Source organism: Harpia harpyja, chromosome 19 (assembly GCF_026419915.1).
Source record: "Harpia harpyja isolate bHarHar1 chromosome 19, bHarHar1 primary haplotype, whole genome shotgun sequence".
Lineage (NCBI taxonomy): Eukaryota > Metazoa > Chordata > Aves > Accipitriformes > Accipitridae > Harpia > Harpia harpyja.
In genome coordinates, this window is record NC_068958.1 from 18,081,851 (window position 1) to 18,099,385 (window position 17,535).

At 51.1% G+C, this 17,535-nt stretch overlaps 1 protein-coding gene across 4 annotated transcripts; it reads right to left on the reverse strand.

The window, feature by feature from the left end:
- Positions 1-696: 696 nt before the first annotated feature.
- KCNA10 (potassium voltage-gated channel subfamily A member 10) lies at positions 697-16,940 on the reverse strand. Of its 4 annotated transcripts, none has more exons than XM_052815434.1 (2): positions 16,842-16,940; positions 697-4,345 (listed from the first exon to the last, which is right to left on the reverse strand). In XM_052815434.1, the coding sequence occupies exon 2, from the start codon at positions 4,269-4,271 to the stop codon at positions 2,721-2,723; it is 1,551 nt and encodes a 516-aa protein (XP_052671394.1). In that variant the 5' UTR covers positions 4,272-4,345; positions 16,842-16,940; the 3' UTR covers positions 697-2,720. The 4 variants fall into 4 exon arrangements, with proteins under 4 accessions (XP_052671394.1, XP_052671395.1, XP_052671396.1 ...); XM_052815435.1 differs by lacking the exon at positions 16,842-16,940 and adding an exon at positions 13,518-14,502; XM_052815436.1 differs by lacking the exon at positions 16,842-16,940 and adding an exon at positions 8,680-8,948.
- Between the last annotated feature and the right edge of the window lie 595 nt (positions 16,941-17,535).

Below are 17,535 nucleotides of genomic sequence, written 5' to 3' on the forward strand. Positions count from 1 at the left end.
CAGGACATCTTTCTGATAAAGCCAAGAGGTTTCTTGTCTTCTTTATAGCTTTTTTGTAGCAGTACAAAATTTCAAGTGGGAATTCAGCCTGTGTGCTAGAGGACATGACAGATTGGCTCATTAGGGCTCGACTCAAGAATAGTACAGTTAATAAGAGCCTTTTATGGATTTCATTGAGCTTCCCTGTATTTGGGAAGGCACTAAGCTGCAAATTGTGCAGGAAAATGGATTTTCTGGCAGGTATTTATCAAGCACCAGCTGAGTGTTGACACTTTGTATTCATAGCCTGGTTTTCCTCCTCTTCACTTCAGGATAAATTGGAAATAAGCTAATGTGTCTGGAGAGGCTTAATGCCTCTGACCCCATCCTCACAGCATAAATCAAGGATCCCCCTTGGACCTGGCCTCCTGAAATGGACAGTGTAAGCCAAAGTACTGGGGAAATCCCTGCAAAGTTTGTCCTCAGCTCACAGATCTGGAGATCTATGAGGTCCCATGTCTCAACCCCCCCACCTGATGATTCCCAGTTGGGGACCAGCTCCCGTGGAACAGCACAAAGCCAAGAACAAAAGGTTGAGTCCAAATAAACAACATTTTCTGCATGCCAGACATTGAAGCATCTATTCTTTTATTTGAGAATAAAGTTTACAAGTTAATAAGAATCAGGCTGTTCGTCCTTCCATCCATCCATCCATCCATCCATCCATCCATCCATCCATCCATCCATCCCAGCACCATTTTGGTCCCCGTTTGCTAAGGGAGCAGGAGCAGTGAAGATGTGCTTATAGCGAGCAGGCTGAATGTTTCCCAACCCAAATCTTTTCACCAGGGTTTCTCGTGGTGACTTCCAAGGAATAAACACCAAAAGTGCTTCAGCTTTGACAGGCTGGGAGTGCAGTTTGGGGAGTGCCAAAAAAATAAAAGAATGTAAAAAGTTCAAGATTTCTAGAGGAAAAGGAGAAAGAACCTGCTATGAAATAAAGAGAGTGATGTGGCAGAGCTGCTGGAGAGAATTCAGGGGTGAAGGGAGAGCAGCTGGGGATGTCTCAGGGTGCTGGTCTCCAGCTGTGCCCAGCTGTGCCTCCTCCAGCCATCCCCACAGATGGTGAGAACTTGAACACAGTGGGAAGGAGATTAAATAGCTCTCCCAGCTCCTCCTCCTGTCCAGGATGATGATCTGGGGGTTACAAGGGATGGGGTGGGGAAGAAGATGATGGAGGGATGGGAAAAAAACATGGAGAGCAGGTGAAAAGTGGGATTTCTCCCAGAGGGAAAAAATCTCTCCTGAAGGAGCTGTGCTGGTCATGTCCTAGAGCCATCTCCCTGGAGTGCAAAAGACCTCACTGCAGAAAGACAGTCCACAAAAAAACCCCCAGTCCCAAAATTACAACCCCCCAGACCAGGGCTGCAGGATTTCTGCCATGGGGAAAATCCCAGCAAGCCCAAACTTGCATTTTCCATCAGACCAGGAATTAAAAGAATCCATCTTTCACCGGTCCTTTCTGAATGAAACTGCAAACCAGAGATGCTGGCACATTGTGTAATGATCGTGTCGAACCTTTAGGAGATGAGACATCAAGTATAACAGATGTGGGATATAAAAGCGGATGTGTAGACACTGCATGAGAAACTGTGATTTTAATGTAGGCAGAAACATCAAAAAAAGCCAAGTGAAACAGTGAAGTTGGAACAAAATGTTTTTGTCGGAAGGAAACCTGCTGGCACTAGAGAGAACGGCAAAATGATCTGTTGCTGGTTTCTCCCATCAAAATTGCTGATGGAAATTTGCATGTTTTAGAAAACCAGAAGTGCCTTTTTACAATGCAAAGCCAAGCTGTCGGGGAATGTCAGCCCTCATTAGTCTGTGCCCATTTGCAGCAATATAAGTGACAATAAAAGCTACAAGGTCATGGTGGCTCGTCCCCAAGGGCACTTGTACACCAGATAACCCCTGAGACAAGCATTTGTTGCAGAACAAATCCCCTTCCCTCTCTCAGAGCACAGTTTTCCATCAGAAGCCCCAGTGGGTGTTGAGCCACGGTGCCCTGGATCTTTTTTGGTGGCCGTGCCACCATGACCGGTCACCATCCCTCTCCTCCTAATCCCCTCACCTGGTGGCTTGGTCCCATCCATCACGGCCCACCCTGCTGTGCCAACCAAATTATTTAGGCAGGCAGACCAGGGAAGTCATCCAGCTAGAAATATAACTTTTAATTTTTTTTTACCAGCTTATTTTTCAGCCAGAGCAATCCCAGATCTGGGAAATGGTCAGCCCCCAGATCCTGAGCGGTGGGTGGGAAGGAACTATTTAAAAAGGATTAAGAAAAGCAGGGAGCTGGCTCCATCTTCATCCTTGGACAGCTGGGTACCACCAAGCAAAGCATTTCACATCATTTTGCCCTTTTTTTCCCCTCTGGTAAATGGGGGAAATCTCTGTATATGGGAAACTCCGCTCTGACGCCATGGACAGAGAAGCTAAATGTCAAGCAGATGAGCATCAAATCATAAAAACCAGACTGATGGGCAGGGAAGAGAGATAAGAAAGATGGTATTTATTTGAATAGCCACAGGAAATCAGAGATTGAAAAATGTCTAGAAAAAAAAAAAAAGCAGCAGCAGCACATTTGGTTTAAAAAAAAAAAAATCACAGCGTGCAGATGTTTTATACCTTATCCAGCCAATCCCACCTGACAGTGCCCAGTCCCGTCATGGCCTTGACCATCATTTTTTGGCCTTGTCTCGAGGGTAACCCCCATTGGTCTTATTGAGTGACTCCATGCTGCCGGTTCCCGTCACCACGCTGGTGAGTATTCGCTCCACCTCCCCAGGCAGAATTTGCTTCTCTTCGTTCTCTGTCTCCCTGTGGTAGAAATAGTTGAAGTTCGAGACGATGACGGGGACGGGCAGCGCAATGGTCAATACCCCTGCAATGGCGCACAGAGTCCCCACGATCTTCCCACCCAAGGTGGTGGGACACATGTCTCCATAGCCAACAGTTGTCATCGTGACCACGGCCCACCAGAAGCCGTCAGGGATGCTGGAGAAATGGGACTGCGGCTCATCCACTTCTGCAAAGTAGACGGCGCTGGAGAAGAGAATGACGCCGATGAAGAGGAAGAAGATGAGCAAGCCCAGCTCCCGCATGCTGGCCTTGAGGGTCTGCCCCAGGATCTGCAGCCCCTTGGAGTGCCGGGAGAGCTTGAAGATGCGGAAGACCCTGACCAGCCGGATGATCCGCAGGATGGCCAAGGACATGTTCTGCTGCCCGTTGAGTTCGCTCTGCTGGATCAGCTCGGTGGTGAGCGTCACGAAGTAGGGGATGATGGACACAATGTCGATAATGTTCATGATGTTCCTGAAGAACTCAGTCTTGCTGGGGCACACGATGAACCGGACAAACAGCTCGAAGGAGAACCAGATGATGCAGGCAGTCTCTATGACGAAGAAAGGGTCTGTGAAGGTACTGTGGGCCAGCAAGGTGTCTGTCAGATTCTTAGAAAGCTCCTGGGTGGACTTAAACTCCCTTTCCTCCCTGAACTCCGGCAAGGTCTCCATGCAGAAGATGATGATGGAGATGACAATGACCAGGACGGAGACCAAAGCTACACCCCTGGCTGCACTGGAGCTTTCAGGGTACTCGAAGAGCAGCCAGAATTGCCTATGAAAGTCATTGGTTGGTAAAAGGGTCTCAGGGTCCTTGATGAACCCTTCATCCTCCCTGAACTGGTCCATGGCTTCATCACCCAGCTCATAGAAGGTGATTTCATCAGCAAAGACATCAATGGGGACATTGGCCGGGCGCCGTATTTTCCCTCCAGACTGGTAATAGTACAGGATCCCATCAAAACTGGGCCTGTTCCTATCGAAGAAATATTCATTCCTCATGGAGTCGAAGTAACGCATCCTCTTTTCCGGGTCCCCAAGCAAGGTCTCAGGGAACTGGTTGAGGGTCTTGAGCCGTGTCTCAAACCTCAGCCCAGCGATGTTGATGATGACTCGTTGGTCCCCCTCATCCATGCCCACCCTCTCCCCCACCAGGTGCTCACTGAACTCGGCAGAGAACCTGGAGAAAATGGTCTCATTGTTGGCGTTTTCGCTGTTGATGAGGATTCTCAAGTTGGAGAGGAGGTTGGCGCAGCTGGGATGGCCTTTCCGCGACTGGCTGGCAGGACTGAGGTCATTTGAATAACAGGGATCCTCCACGATTTGATCAGCGTTGTCAAAACTGACTAGTGCCACCTCCATCTCCTTCCAACTGGACACGTCCATCATACACTAATCAGATTAGCAGCATAAATCCCCGGGTCGGATGCCGGCAGCTTGCGTCTTTCCCACGCTATGAGGATCTGCAAGTGAACGGACAGGGAGACAGAGCTGAATTGTGCATGTGTATCACTTGGCTCGACTGAAAAGAATAAAACAAACCTGAGGTCAGAAAAGCCTGTGTTTTTTTAATGGAAACATTAATTTCATTGACTGGCAAAACCTTATACTTCCAGCAAGTCATTCATCTCTGGATCCTGCAAGCCCTTTTGGCATGGCTTCATTATTGTCATTAAACCTCCCAATACCATTTACAGCACCCAAGGATAAAAGGCCAGGCAGTAGCAGAGGATGGGGGTGAACCCAGGTGTCCCACCCAGCCTTTCCTCAGCAATCCCAGCCCTGCAGAGTAAGGGGTCATTTCAGACATTTCCAGGTGTGGGTCCAGAATTTGGAGCAGGATTTGGAGGTATTAAACATGGGTGTCCTGGCTGACAGCAGCCTTTGCTCCAGCTGGGACAGGCATTGGGTCAAACCCCAGGAGGTCCTGGGCACATTGCAGCTGGGTCAACCGGTGTTCAGAAAGCAGTTCCCAAACTAGGGGCCACGCTGGGATTTGGGGAGTGCAGTCCATGATGAAGGCAGGTCAGGAGGAGAAGGACATGTCCACCAGCCCTGGAGAACCCCTTTGCTCTGTGTGAAGAGGGGAACGAATGGGGACCCCTTGTCTTCATCCAGATTTTGGGGCAGGCAGTGGGCGAGGTGATGTCCTTCAGAGCTCTCCTAGGCCTCCTTCATGATAGACCTGATATTCCCAGCCACAGGAAGAAGACGAGGAATAAGCACTCAGGTCACTTGGAGAGCATCTTTCAGGCCATGGCTGGAGTTTTCTCCCAGACCGGCTCTGTCAGGCACTCAGCAATGGGCTCCATGTCCCCAAAACCTCCTGGGTGCACGTCTCCCCGACACGCCGCTGCTGTTGTACTGAACTCGGAGGCAAAGTCAAAGAGGAGCCCAGGGACCAGGCCAAGTTACAGAGCTGGGAAATTACCTGTCCTGCCTCAGGGAGAAGCACGAACAGAAATTAGAGGTTGACGGGGAATGGTTCTAGGGAGATTTGCCCCCAAATGCACTTTTCAAATAAATTCAACCCCCTGATTTATTTCCCCTCCAGCTCTATCCCCCACAGATGTGTTTTCTGGACATGAGAAACCACAGAAGGACATGCAGAGCTGCTCTGCGTGACTGCTAATCACCAAGGGCACACTGGCTTTCTTACCCAGCAAAGTTCAGAGAGAGGGAGCGAAAAAACCCCAAATGCCCTCGACTGCCAAGAATAGCAATGCAATTTAGGCCACGTCTGCATGGAGCAGCAGCGGCGCTGGGGCCGGTCCTGTGAAGGGGATGCTCTCCACTGCAGGCTTTGCTTCATGCAACCAGGTGCTGGGAAGGGACCCATCCTGTCCACGGGGACTGAGCTGCACCCGGTGCCTCAACCTCCCTATTTAACTGAAGCCATTTGGGGCTCTGAAGTTTTTCCTTCCCCTTTCCCCAGAAGCGGACTCATCCATCCATGCTGATGCACTGCTGGTGAAGTTGAGTAGGACAAGCTAGAAACCCAAATCCGTTGCAGAAGTAGATGTTAACATCCCAGCTTGCTACAAATCCTCCCTCTTCTGCTCTCAGCATTATAACCCCAAAAGCAAAACTTAATACAGGAGCCAGCATCCATAACCCAGATGAGGGCTCAACCTCGCTCTTCCCTCAGCAGAGTCATGAGATTCTGGATTTGGGGACAAATCCCACAATTTATCATAAGCTACTCAAAAGATCATGTTTCTTTGCTTAAAAAAAAGCCATGGAGTGTGGCTGTTCTTAGGCATCCATCTCTACAGAGCTGCTTCTGGCTGGTTTTGTGCCAATTTTCCCACTTGGGAGACATTTAGAGACGAACATTTGGGGCAACGGGGCAGAAATGATGCCTGGATGAAGCAGCAGCAGTAGGTTTTGCCCCCCAAAGCAACGTGCTGCAAAGCTGAGGAGCCCTAATGCCTCCAAAACCGAGTCCTCCAGCCCCAGCGATGTCCTGCTCAGGCATGCCCAAGGCTCAGCAGCTCTCCGTGGGGCTGGATTCAGCTCAGGCTTGACTTTTCGGTGGCTCTGTTGAAAAGCTGTTGGGGGTAGGGTGAGATGTAGCATCAGAGCAAGGGGGGATGCAGAAAGTGCAACACAACCTCTGTGGGGAGACAGCAACTGAGAGCTGCAGATAACTCACATTTCAGCACCCACGTAGCATCAGGATGCAGGCAAAGGGATACTGCGATAAGCCCAGCCCAAACAAAGCTCTTTTGAATCTTTCGAGGGAAAAATGAGCATTAAAGAAAAAAGGAAAAGCAGCACATATCTTTGCCCTCTTGTGTTCTTATTTTTTCTTACTATAACCCCCCCAAAGGATTTTTAAATCAGTAAAAAATAAAGAAAATCAGCTTGAATCAGGGGAGTGGGAGAGTTTAGTGTTCAGCTGGATGGGTGAGCTGACCTGACCCACCACACCTCTGTCCTGGTGGGAGAGCCCGGAGGGAACCACGTGCTCAGGAGATCTCTTGACAGTGAAGCAAAGCTAGAGTAGCTAAAGCTGACCATGAAATTGCATCCTAAGTCAGCACCGTGAGATGATCTTGGTATTTTAAGCATTAAGTGTGCTTAACTCTTAATACTGCACGCTGGCACCACGGGCAAGAAAATTCCCCAGCCCTTGCTTGGTAGGATGGCTTCAGCTAGAGACTTTTGGTCACAGAAGAAATCATGATATCTTGAAATCTGGCTTTGCTCTGGAGCCCCCATGCACATCAAACTGAGGCCCCCAACATCATCCCTCATGGGGAAACTGAGGCATGAAGCTATGACAGGACGATTTGCATGTTATTGTCAGGGTTGAGAGTGGAAAGTTGGGCTCATCCTCCCCACTGGGACATGGAAAAGTGCTTTTTAGCTCCATTTCAAGCCCCTGGGGCAGCTGCCCAAGGGAAGCAGGGCTCTGACTTTCCTTTTTTTGCCTTCAAAGCCCCCAAACGTGCTGATGTCTGCCTGTCCCTGACACTGGAGGTAGGTGCCCCACCTGTCCCTGAACCTCCAGACCGCCTCATCCATCTCATTTTAAATTTAGACTAAAATGAATGGCACTGCCCGAAGCCACAAAACATCCTCCCAAAGCTTTGCAACGCACGGTCCGGGCTCCAGCGGAGGCTTGAACTAGAAAGTTGCCTCGTTTTTTCCTCCTAAATCACCTAACATCTGCTTCCCAGAATCTGATTAACTAATACCCTTCAGCTGAAATCCCTGGCTGGGGAAAATAATAACAAAAAAACAAGTGAGGGAGAGAGACAGTGAAAGAGAAAGGTCATTTTGAGGGAGAGTTTGTGTTTTGCCCATCTCATCCCAGTAAATGGGGGCCGTGGTTTCCACCAGCCCCTCTGCAACCATCAAAACCTCCCTGTCTGCAATTCCCTTCTGCCTTCCACCCGTCATCCTTTCATCCCCAGCGACTCTTCGTACTCCTGGGGCGAACAATGGCCATTTTCAAGGTTTTTCTAGAAAATCAGAGATGCTGAGCCTCTCTCCCATTCCATCCCCTCCCCACCACCCCTGTACTGGGATGAGAAAGGAGGCGATTCCTCCTGTAGCCCTCCCACGCCGTCAGCTACGGGGACTTACCCGCACAAGGCATGGAAGTACCAATGCTCTCTGCATCTGGGAAGAGAGTTATTTAACACACATAGGGATGTGTAGGGAAAGCGGAGATAAAAAAAAAAAAAAAAGTCCAGCCATACCCTTGAAAGGTCCCTTTGGGATAACGCAGGCAATGTCATTTAAAAGGCTCTTCTCTATTTGATTCACTGTATAATTGGCAGCCCAGCGCGCCGGGGACGGGCTTTGGCAGGCACAGCGGCAGGATCTGGTGCGGTTTGGAGCCTCGGCCCTGCCATTGCTTTGGGGGCCCTAAAAGGAGCCGGGAGTCCATCAGGAAAGGGGGCTGGCAGGGTGCAAGGGACACCCTGTCCCCATGCCCCACTCGCCTGGGGAAAGGGGACCCGGCCACCCACCTCCTGCCCCCACCCACTCGTCAGCGAGCGAGACGGGGGAGGACATGCCCTTCTGGCGGATGCCACCTTTAATCTCCAATAATGCTCCGGATGGTCCAGTGAGGACAAGTCTTGTCCGTGATATGGTGAGGTCTGAGCCGGTCCCCAGGAGGGAGGCGGAGAGGGGGGACGGGGACCCACACGCCGCTGGCACCGGGAGAGAGATTTACAGCAGGCGATAGGGCTCTTTTTATTATTAATATATAATAATGATATTAAAAAGAGGAGGGGAGAGGAAAGCCCAAGGGTTGGAGCATCCCCTGTCGCCCACCTACCTCTTGTCTGTGGCCGTGGGGACAGCGGGCTCCTTTCCACGAGGGGACGGCCATGGTGCCACCGCCACGTGGGACATCTCCATCCCCCCCCGGGGTGGCTGGGATGGGTTGCAGCAGCAGGTATGGCTGGCATAGCCCTGTGGAGGGCATCGGCGGGGGACGAGGGAGAGAGGGGACGTGCCCCTTCCTCACACCTGGCTGCCGGCCGGCCTCTGGCTCGGACCCCAGCACTGCTGGGCTTATAACCTCTGGTGATAAATAAATAAATAAATGCCCTGGGTGGACGGGACCAGGCAGGTTGGCACGATTCACTGAAATAACTGGATTTTTTTTTTTTTGCTTCCCCCATTTTTTCTTTCTTTCCTTTCCGGGGCTTGCTATGCTGATGGGCATCCTTGCCTTGGGTGCTCCAGGGTGGTTTCATCCCTATTGGGTGGCCTCAGACAGGGCTGGGTTCCACCTTTACCTTCACCCAGGTTACCTTCCCACCTTCTTCCTCCTCTTCCTCCTTCATCTCCTCCTCCTCCTCCCAGGCCTCCGCATTTGGGGAAAGCAGAGGAGGGGGTGGCACATTTCTACCCATGTGCTTCAGCCTGAATTCCTCCACGGTGACGTTCCTTTGCTCTTGAGGGACCCGGTCACCTCAATTTCCCTCCCTCCAGCATCCTTTTCTGTCCTCTGAGCTATTTCTCCCCCTGTGGTGTTAATGAGCACATTAAACCACCCTGTCCCGGAGGAGAGCCTGGGACCCACTGGCTTGCAGCATCTTATACTCCTCTCTGGCCATCTGCAATGGAAACAGGACACGATATTATCCAGACCTTTGATCAGGCCCTTCAGGGTTGGGTTATCATTTTATAGACCCTCTTCTGCACCCGTATAGACTACGGTGCTTATATTTACCCACCTCTGGTGAGGTAGCTGGAGATCTACTAACAAAAAGGCATTAAATTGATGTTCCTGGCACCTAAATTCAGCCTCAGCCTGTGCCCATCTCCTCTCCAAATCCAGCTTTGGGATGGTTTTGACCACAGGGTGATGGCGTTTGTGGGCAAAACCTGACTTCTTTGGGGGATTCCCCCCCCCAACCCTCCCTGGCACTAAGCAGGGTCGCATCCTGCACCTGGGCAAAGAGCATCTGCGGCAGATGGAAACCCAGAGCATGAAAACCATCCACGGGAGCCGATGATTTGGCTTGGGCTGGGGCTGAAAAGTCAGCTCTAGCAAAAACCTGCTGTTAAGAGGAATATCCCTGAAGTCAAAGCAGGGTTATGGTCCAGGGGAGACAGGTATGGGGGGAGATGCCCGGAATAACATCATTGCCTCCAAGAAACAGGACGGTTACACAACTCATCTCTGGAGATTTCGGCTACACCTTGGCCACCCTCGGGAAAGTTCTGCCTTTGCATTCAACCAAGGTGACTTTAAACACCCTTTTGGCCCTAAGGATTTAAATACACCACCACCCCCCCGCCCCAAGCCGGGCTGCCCCAGGCCCTCCTCCTGTACTTCTTTCCCTCTAATCCTCTGCTCCGCGCTCGTGGCATCACCAGCTCTGCTGGGATTTATCCCACGGACAAATTTGGCTGCCGAGGGTGTCCTGCATCCAGGATGGACAGGCATCCAGTAAGCGCTGGTACGGGATCGCTGCCCAGCAGCTCTGCACGCACAGCTCTGCTGCTGGAGGGGAGATAAAACACACCCCACAGCCTGTCCCACTGCAAAGAGAGATTAGTTGGCAAAGGAGGGGGTTTTTTTTTGCAGCAGCAGGTCCCTGAATTACTGCTTGGACCCGTGTTTGCACAGGGAGCTTAATTTTCCCTGTTGGGAATAGGGCAGAGGACTGACCAGCTCAATACACCTGTTTTCTCTGTGATCGGACATGGGATGAACTAGAGCAGGGTGGGAAGAAGGAGGAGAAGACAGGAGGAGTCCTGCACACCCCATAGCTGCTCCCATGTAACGAAGCAATGGCACTTAATTTGATTTTTCCCTAATTCTCAAGCAAAATGATGCCCACAGAGACTTCTGCAAAGCAGTGCGTCTGCTGGGCTCTGCTCTGCGCCAGGCACGCGCTTCAGTCCACAGAGCAATTTACTGCAGTAATGAGCCCCTGCTAATTTTCCTCTTTCTTAGCAGAACTAATTAGCTGGGGTTCAGCACTACTATTTCAGCTATGCAGCTCTTGGCTGGAGCTGGGTTGGCTCCACGGCACCTCTGCAGCCGCTTGAGATATTGGGGTGAATTTTTCTTATTTCTCAGGTCTGCATGAAGTGCCCTTCAATTAGCAAACCGCCCCAGCATCGGGGGGGGGGGGGCTGGATTTTGGAGCGGTGCAATATGCAAAAGCGCAACCCAAACCCTTCAACGCCCTCGATTTAGGGCTGGATTTATGGACCGTCTCCAGGCGGACGGGCTGCCCTGGCACTGAGGCTAATGAAACGAGGGATGGTGATAATTAAGGGAATATTTGAGCTCTGATTCAGGCATGGAGCATCCTTGGAGGCTAAGTGAGGTGGATGGGGCATCTGCCACTGCTGGGAGCAGGGCAGGAACCATCCCTGGAAGAAAAACAAGGAGCTTTTGGGTTTGCTGCTGGGGAAGATCCTGCAAAAGTTTGCAGCTCATCCCCCTCCTCGGGAGATACATTTGCAAATCGAGCTCTTTAAATTCAAGGCAAATATGTGCAGCTGTGAGGGAATAAGCAGGAGCAGAGACTCTGGTAGTTTATGAATGATAAAAAAATAGGAAAGAGTAATTCAAACCTTCGAGGGGATGATAGGGGCCTGGCAAAAGCTGCCTCCACTTTCAAGTCCTCAGCACGGGAACAGCAGAGAAATGGAAAAGGGGCCAAAATATGTTGAAATAACACAGTGGCTCAGAGTGAGCCCAGGGTTTCTCCTGCCCTACAGCACCAAAGAAGCCCAGATCTTGGGAGCAGCCTGGTCTGAACCCCCTACGCAAGACCTTTGCTTTTAAAAGGAGAGGTTAAAGTGTGTCTTAGGCAAGGGGGGGCCAGGATGAGCCCCAATATTTAAACCCACAAATTGCACCAGCAAAGAAATGATCAGCCTGAACCAGCGGCCACCAACTCTTATGGGCTGCTTCCATCTCCGTGCCTCAGTTTCCCCAGAGCTGGGCTATACAGCCAAGCAGGAGCCCTGCGGGAAAAGACGCACAGGAGGAAGATCCCAAACTGGATTCCTGGTGTTGGGATGGAGGGGTCCCTCGCTGCTGACCCCCGTGACAGGCAAAGAAGCGTGCCCAGCCGGACCCCTTTAATCCTCCCCAGTTTGCATACCTTATTCTGATTTTTCCACCCATATTTTTTATATTGAAAAAAAAAATCAGATTAACAGAGAGCCCAGTACATACAGTACATGCCATGAGACAGATGAAACCTTTCTGATACCCAGCCATAGAGTCCAAAATTAATCAGCTATGGATTAACCGGGTCAGGATGTAATTTAATAACAAGTGAGGGTGAGTCCCTGCTAGGAAGGAGCTGACATGGTCCCGCACCGGATGGCCCATAAAAGCTGCCGCAGAACAACGTGGGTAGCAGGAAAAGCCAGATGGGGTGAAATGAGCTCTGTGGTGATGCAGGCTGCTCGCCGAAGGGAGCTGGTGATAGCCTGGGTCCGGGCCAGGCTTTGCTGCAGCTGAGCCCTCCTCATCTTCCCCGTGCTCGGAGTCAGGGTTTTAGCCTGATTCAGGAAAAGATTTAAATGGGTTTTTGACTTGGAGGGTGCTGTGGTGGCTTTTGGGGATGCTTTTGGATGCTGGTGGTCTGCTCTCCGCTGGGATTTGTGAAGCGATTGCCGCTGCAAAGTGTTTGACACGCTTTAGGAAGCAGCTGGCGGATGGACAGACGGACACAAATCACTTGTAAAGTGCTTTGATTAGCCTGCACCAGAAGAGATGCAAGAACGTGCGGGTGCATGGAGTGACCTCTTTCCCCCGCTGAGCATCCCGGCTCCGTCAGGGCGCCTGGATGGGGACGGGAGGAGGCAGCCATCCTCCCCGCTCTCACCCTCCTGCTTACCGCGGCTGTAACGCGATAAAGACAATTTGATCCTGAATCGATGGGAAACTTTCCTAGCCTGTCCGAAAGAGCTGGGATAGAGGCAGGGCCCCCCCTCCCACCCTGACCCAACATCCAGAGCTCAGCACTGTAACCTCAGTCTGCTCCTAGGGACAAATAAATGACCTTGTCTCCCCTGCCCCGAATCCGCACTGGCAGCAAACCCTGCTAGGAGGTTGTCGGCCAGAGCCAAAAATGGATATATGGTATAAATGGAAAGCAATAGGAAGCTGCTAATCGGGTCAGATGGATACCTGTATTGATCCTGATTTTTGCTACAACAACAGCTAAAAAGAGCCGGTGGCAACGGGTTTGGGGTGCCGGTGTCACTCGTGGCTCGTGGCTTCGTGTGCTGAGCCAGAGCCGCTGCAGAGATCAGGGCAGCTCTCCCAAGCACATCACAGCAACCTGTGACCCCATGGTCCTGTCCAGGTGAGGACATTATAATTTGGACCGGGCAGCAAAAAGTATTTAAGACTTGAAGTGATTGAGATAATGCCAGTGGGACCCTCCAGCTCCTGGCAAAGCTGGGGTTACTCACAGCACACACCCGGCAATCAGGAACGCTTCACCCTCCCTTTTCCTCCAAGGACAAACTAAATTTCTCCCCTGGTTACGACCACCCAAAAAATACCCAACAAAAAAGGACTGCAGCACCTGAATGCCCCAAACCCACCCACCAAACCCTCCTCTCCTCCACCCCCAACTTCACCCTGCCGCGAAGGCTGCTGCAAAGAAGAAGGGAGCAACAAACCCGGCTTTTGCATCATCCTCATCCTCCTCCAACGCGTGGGGTGCCCGGTCCCCTTGCCTCCATCCTCCTCCTCCTTCAGCTCCGCTGCCCGGGGGCTGCCCGGCGGTGCTGCCCCTTCGCCTCTTGCGGGCGCATGGCCGCAGCAGCACGGGGATGCTCGTACCTCTCCTGAGCTGGGCGGAAAGGCGATGCCGGTACCCACGTGAGCCCGGTGGGACTCCTTGCCCTCATTCTCCTTGTGCCTGAAATGGGTTTTTTCTCCCTCGCTGGGTCCTGCCTGTCAGCAGCAGTGGCATCTGGGATCCCAACTCACCACCTTCACGTCCACAAATGCGTACGTGGCCTTTGCTTTCCAAGCGAGGGTGAGGAAGGAGCAGCCCGGAGTGGAGGAAGAGGGGGTGATGCTCAGACGTGGCCCATTCTGTCCCCCCCACCCAGGGCTGCTTGCTGGGATGCTCTGCCATGTTCAGCCAGGACGGTGCTGATTTCACAGGGACCCCATTCATTTACACCTGCTTGAAAAGAAGGAGAAGCCAAAGAATCGGGACCCTCCGTTGCTCCCACCGGCATGGCTGCATGTTGAGGTACCAGCCAGGTGGAGACATCCAGGGCTCCTCCGACCAGGCATCCCCTTGGCCGGGCACTTCCTTGGCTGCTGCCAACGTCTGGGCCTGACTTTGTCCTGGTGCACAGGAAAATCCTTCGTTCTGGGGAGCTTAATTGCCGTTAGCTGCAGAGGGGAGCTCCCAAACTGCCAAAGCTTCGGGAGCAGGAACGGCATCTCTGGGTGCTTTTTCCATCCTGTTTTTATATCACTGTGGCCAGGGGTGCCCATTCCTCTCTGAAGCTCTGTGGGCGGGTGTCACACCTTGCCTGTACAACACTTGCCTGTCCATACCCTGGACAGCCCCAGCCAGGCGCAGAGCAGAGGTTGCTGGATTCGCCATAACCCCTCAGTTAGTCCAAAGAGCCATCAGGGCTGCGAGCATCACCTACTGCCTTCAGTGAAGGCATCTGAGCTGCCGTTTCAAGCCCCTGCCCGCTTTGCCGGCAGGATGAAACTGCTATTTCTCTTTCCATTTCTTTCCCCAGCTTTTGCAGAGAGCATTGCCTTCCTTCCCCAAAACTTCGCAAGCAAAGGCAAAAATGAGAGCATCACCCTGGAAAGGGACCAAGCACACGGGAATGGGGCGAGTACCAGCCAGGGCATTTCCCGACTGACCTCCAAAAGCTGTCCCCGGCCCTCGCTTGCATCCCGAATCCTCCTGCCAGCAGCTTGGGATGCTGAACCTTTCCCTCAAGCTTTATTCCAGCCTGTGTAATTGGGGCAGCTTTCCATGCTGTGCCGTTGAATTGGGAAAGGAAAATATCAAGATCAGCCTGCGCTGAGCCCTTTCAGCAGCATCCCGGCAGCAGGGCACGCAAAGTCGGGGTCTCCCAGAGGTGCTGCTCAAGAAAAACCCCAAGGAAATAAAAAGAAATAAAAAGAAAACAACATCCTGGAAAAATCAGGTCTGGAAAATCTCCCTGGCCATGGGGAAAAGGAGATCTCAAAGCTCAGACAAAGCAAAAAGCTGCCCCTTGGGGTCATCTTCCCCCCGCAGCCCCAGGCTCCTCATGAGAATTTGGACTTGATTTTGCCTCGGAGCAATTTTCCGATCTCCTTCCCATGACCTTTGCAAATGGATACAGTCTAGCCCCATGGCAGTCAAGCCCAGAGGGGTGTACGGCTGCTCTGGGATGGGGTGCCCTGGTCCCCCCTCTGCACCCAGGATACCACCTAAGTGACCATGGTAAAGCCATGGTTTTCCCAGCTGCATGCCATGAGCTGAATTTCATCTTGGGATGCAATGGGAAATCATTCATGGGGGCACAGACACACAATCTTGGCTGTAAAAGCTGCAGTTTGAAGCCATTTCAGGGTTGGGGGATTTGCAAAGGGAACAGCTCAGCTGAGGAAGTCAAGCTGTATTGCTCTGGGAATCAGCAATACAATAATTTTTTCCCCATTAAAAATTAGGCTTTATTTGGTTGAGGCTTTGTTTGTATATGGAAATTTCTACAATTTCTACAGAGATTGCCTCCCCCGGAGACTGTGAAACTCATCACACGTCAAACATGAAACAACTCTTATGGAGTAACTCTGGGGTCATGCTTCCTTGAACCCAAAGCAAATACTAACCAAGGAAAGTCTCTTTGGCCCCTTCTGAGTCCTTCCACTCAACCCTTACCCCCAGTGAATGGTTTTCTATGCGCTTTTTCTTTGGTGCTTGGAGGATGGAAGTGTTCGTTAGTGTGAGAGCCACAGAGAGCATTGAGCCAGCACCGGGACCAGCTCTGTCTGTGCTCCTGCACGAACCTAGGAAGACAACCTAAACCAGACTCTCTGAAAATTGTATGTTATTCTTCACCACTAAATGCAAACTGTACTGAATCCACTGGAACTAGAAACAGTTTTGACCCAATATTCCCATTAACCCTCCCCACACCCTGCCCTGCGTCACTGGGGTAAGTGCTGCGCAGCTTTGTGCAGCGGGGATTCCCATGCTCAGTCCCCCAGGATCACCTAAACCATCCCTTTTACTTCCAGGCAAGACCAAGCCAACCTAAAAAGAAAGCTCCCATTAACTCTTGTTATTGCAGCCTGAATCTGATGTCGTCTACTTCTGCATCTCATCCCCTCCCCATTTAATTCATCCTGATAGAACGGATGCTCCTGCTGCTGTTTCAGGCTTTAAGTGACTACTTGGCAGCCATAGATTTCAGCCTGTCAGAAATACTGATGAATTATTTCAGTCCAGGTCCTTATGGTTTAATTTCAGCAGGCTGAAGGCAACTAATATTTCCTTGTGTGTGTTTCAATGTCTTCAATGTTTCTTGCATATGCTCCAATAAAGCAGATTGCAACGGCTGATGATTTTCTAATGGAAGACTTGCAAAGCATTCAAACCCATTAAAAAGATCACAGCCAAGAGTAACTACTTTATTTAAGTCTTGGAAGAGAAACAAAGGCTGTAAATACTCAAAGCACAGAGCGTATCTGTCTGGGTTCAGGCACAAACCCAAGAGCATCCAAAAATCCTGTATCAGCACAACTCAGTATAAAACCATGAGCCAAGCACCATTTTAACTGGAGATAAATGGAAACCTTTTCAACCAGGTGATTCTTCCACATCCTAGTGATAATAAAGTAAAATAAAAGGAGTGGCTTAATATAGGTGGGAACTTTCCATGGGTGTTGGACTCAGTTACATTTCCATTATATCATCAATGTTGTACAGACATTTATAAGCACAGTAGATAAAATTAAAACCAGTCACTCACCTGCAGCCCAGTTCAGCCAGCCTAAATTACAGCCCTTCCTCAAGCAATAAAGGTATCTTGGGTGGTTATGGATGTGGCCGGTGCCTGTGCGTCTCTGACACACAGGTAAGGATTAGAAAGAGTTTGTCTCAGGAAAGACTCAGATTCGGAAATCCTATACCCTCATGAAACCCTACCTTGCCTTGCTGTCCTTGGCTTTAAAGGAAACACGGGGAAGAAACACGGTGCTGCAAGCAGGGCTGTGGTGCATCTTCACACACAGGGGTAACAACTGCCCCTAACAAACCCAAACTCTTCAGCCACCAGCCCCAAGAGAGGGGTTGTACCCCCAAAAGCTCAGCTCCTGAGCTGAACCCCCACAAGTGATAGCTTCATGACATGGGACCAGATTTGTCCCCATTGCTCCATGGGCAACGCACACATGGGAGGAGGGATTCCCCTTGACATTAAGAGCTTCCCACCTGGCAGCGACACCTGTTTTAAGAAGCAACATTCACATTTTAAGACTAAAAGGCACCAAAGAGTCCAGCAGCTCTTACCTGCCCAGATGTGGGCTGTGGTCCAGTCTCTTCGTCCCACCAAGGCATGCTGCTGCCTCAACAGGAGCTGCATGGCTTCAGGCTTGGGTCCTGGCCTCACTGCTCTTCCCTGTGCAATGCCTAGGGGACATAAAGCCCATACTTTGGGGAACGGT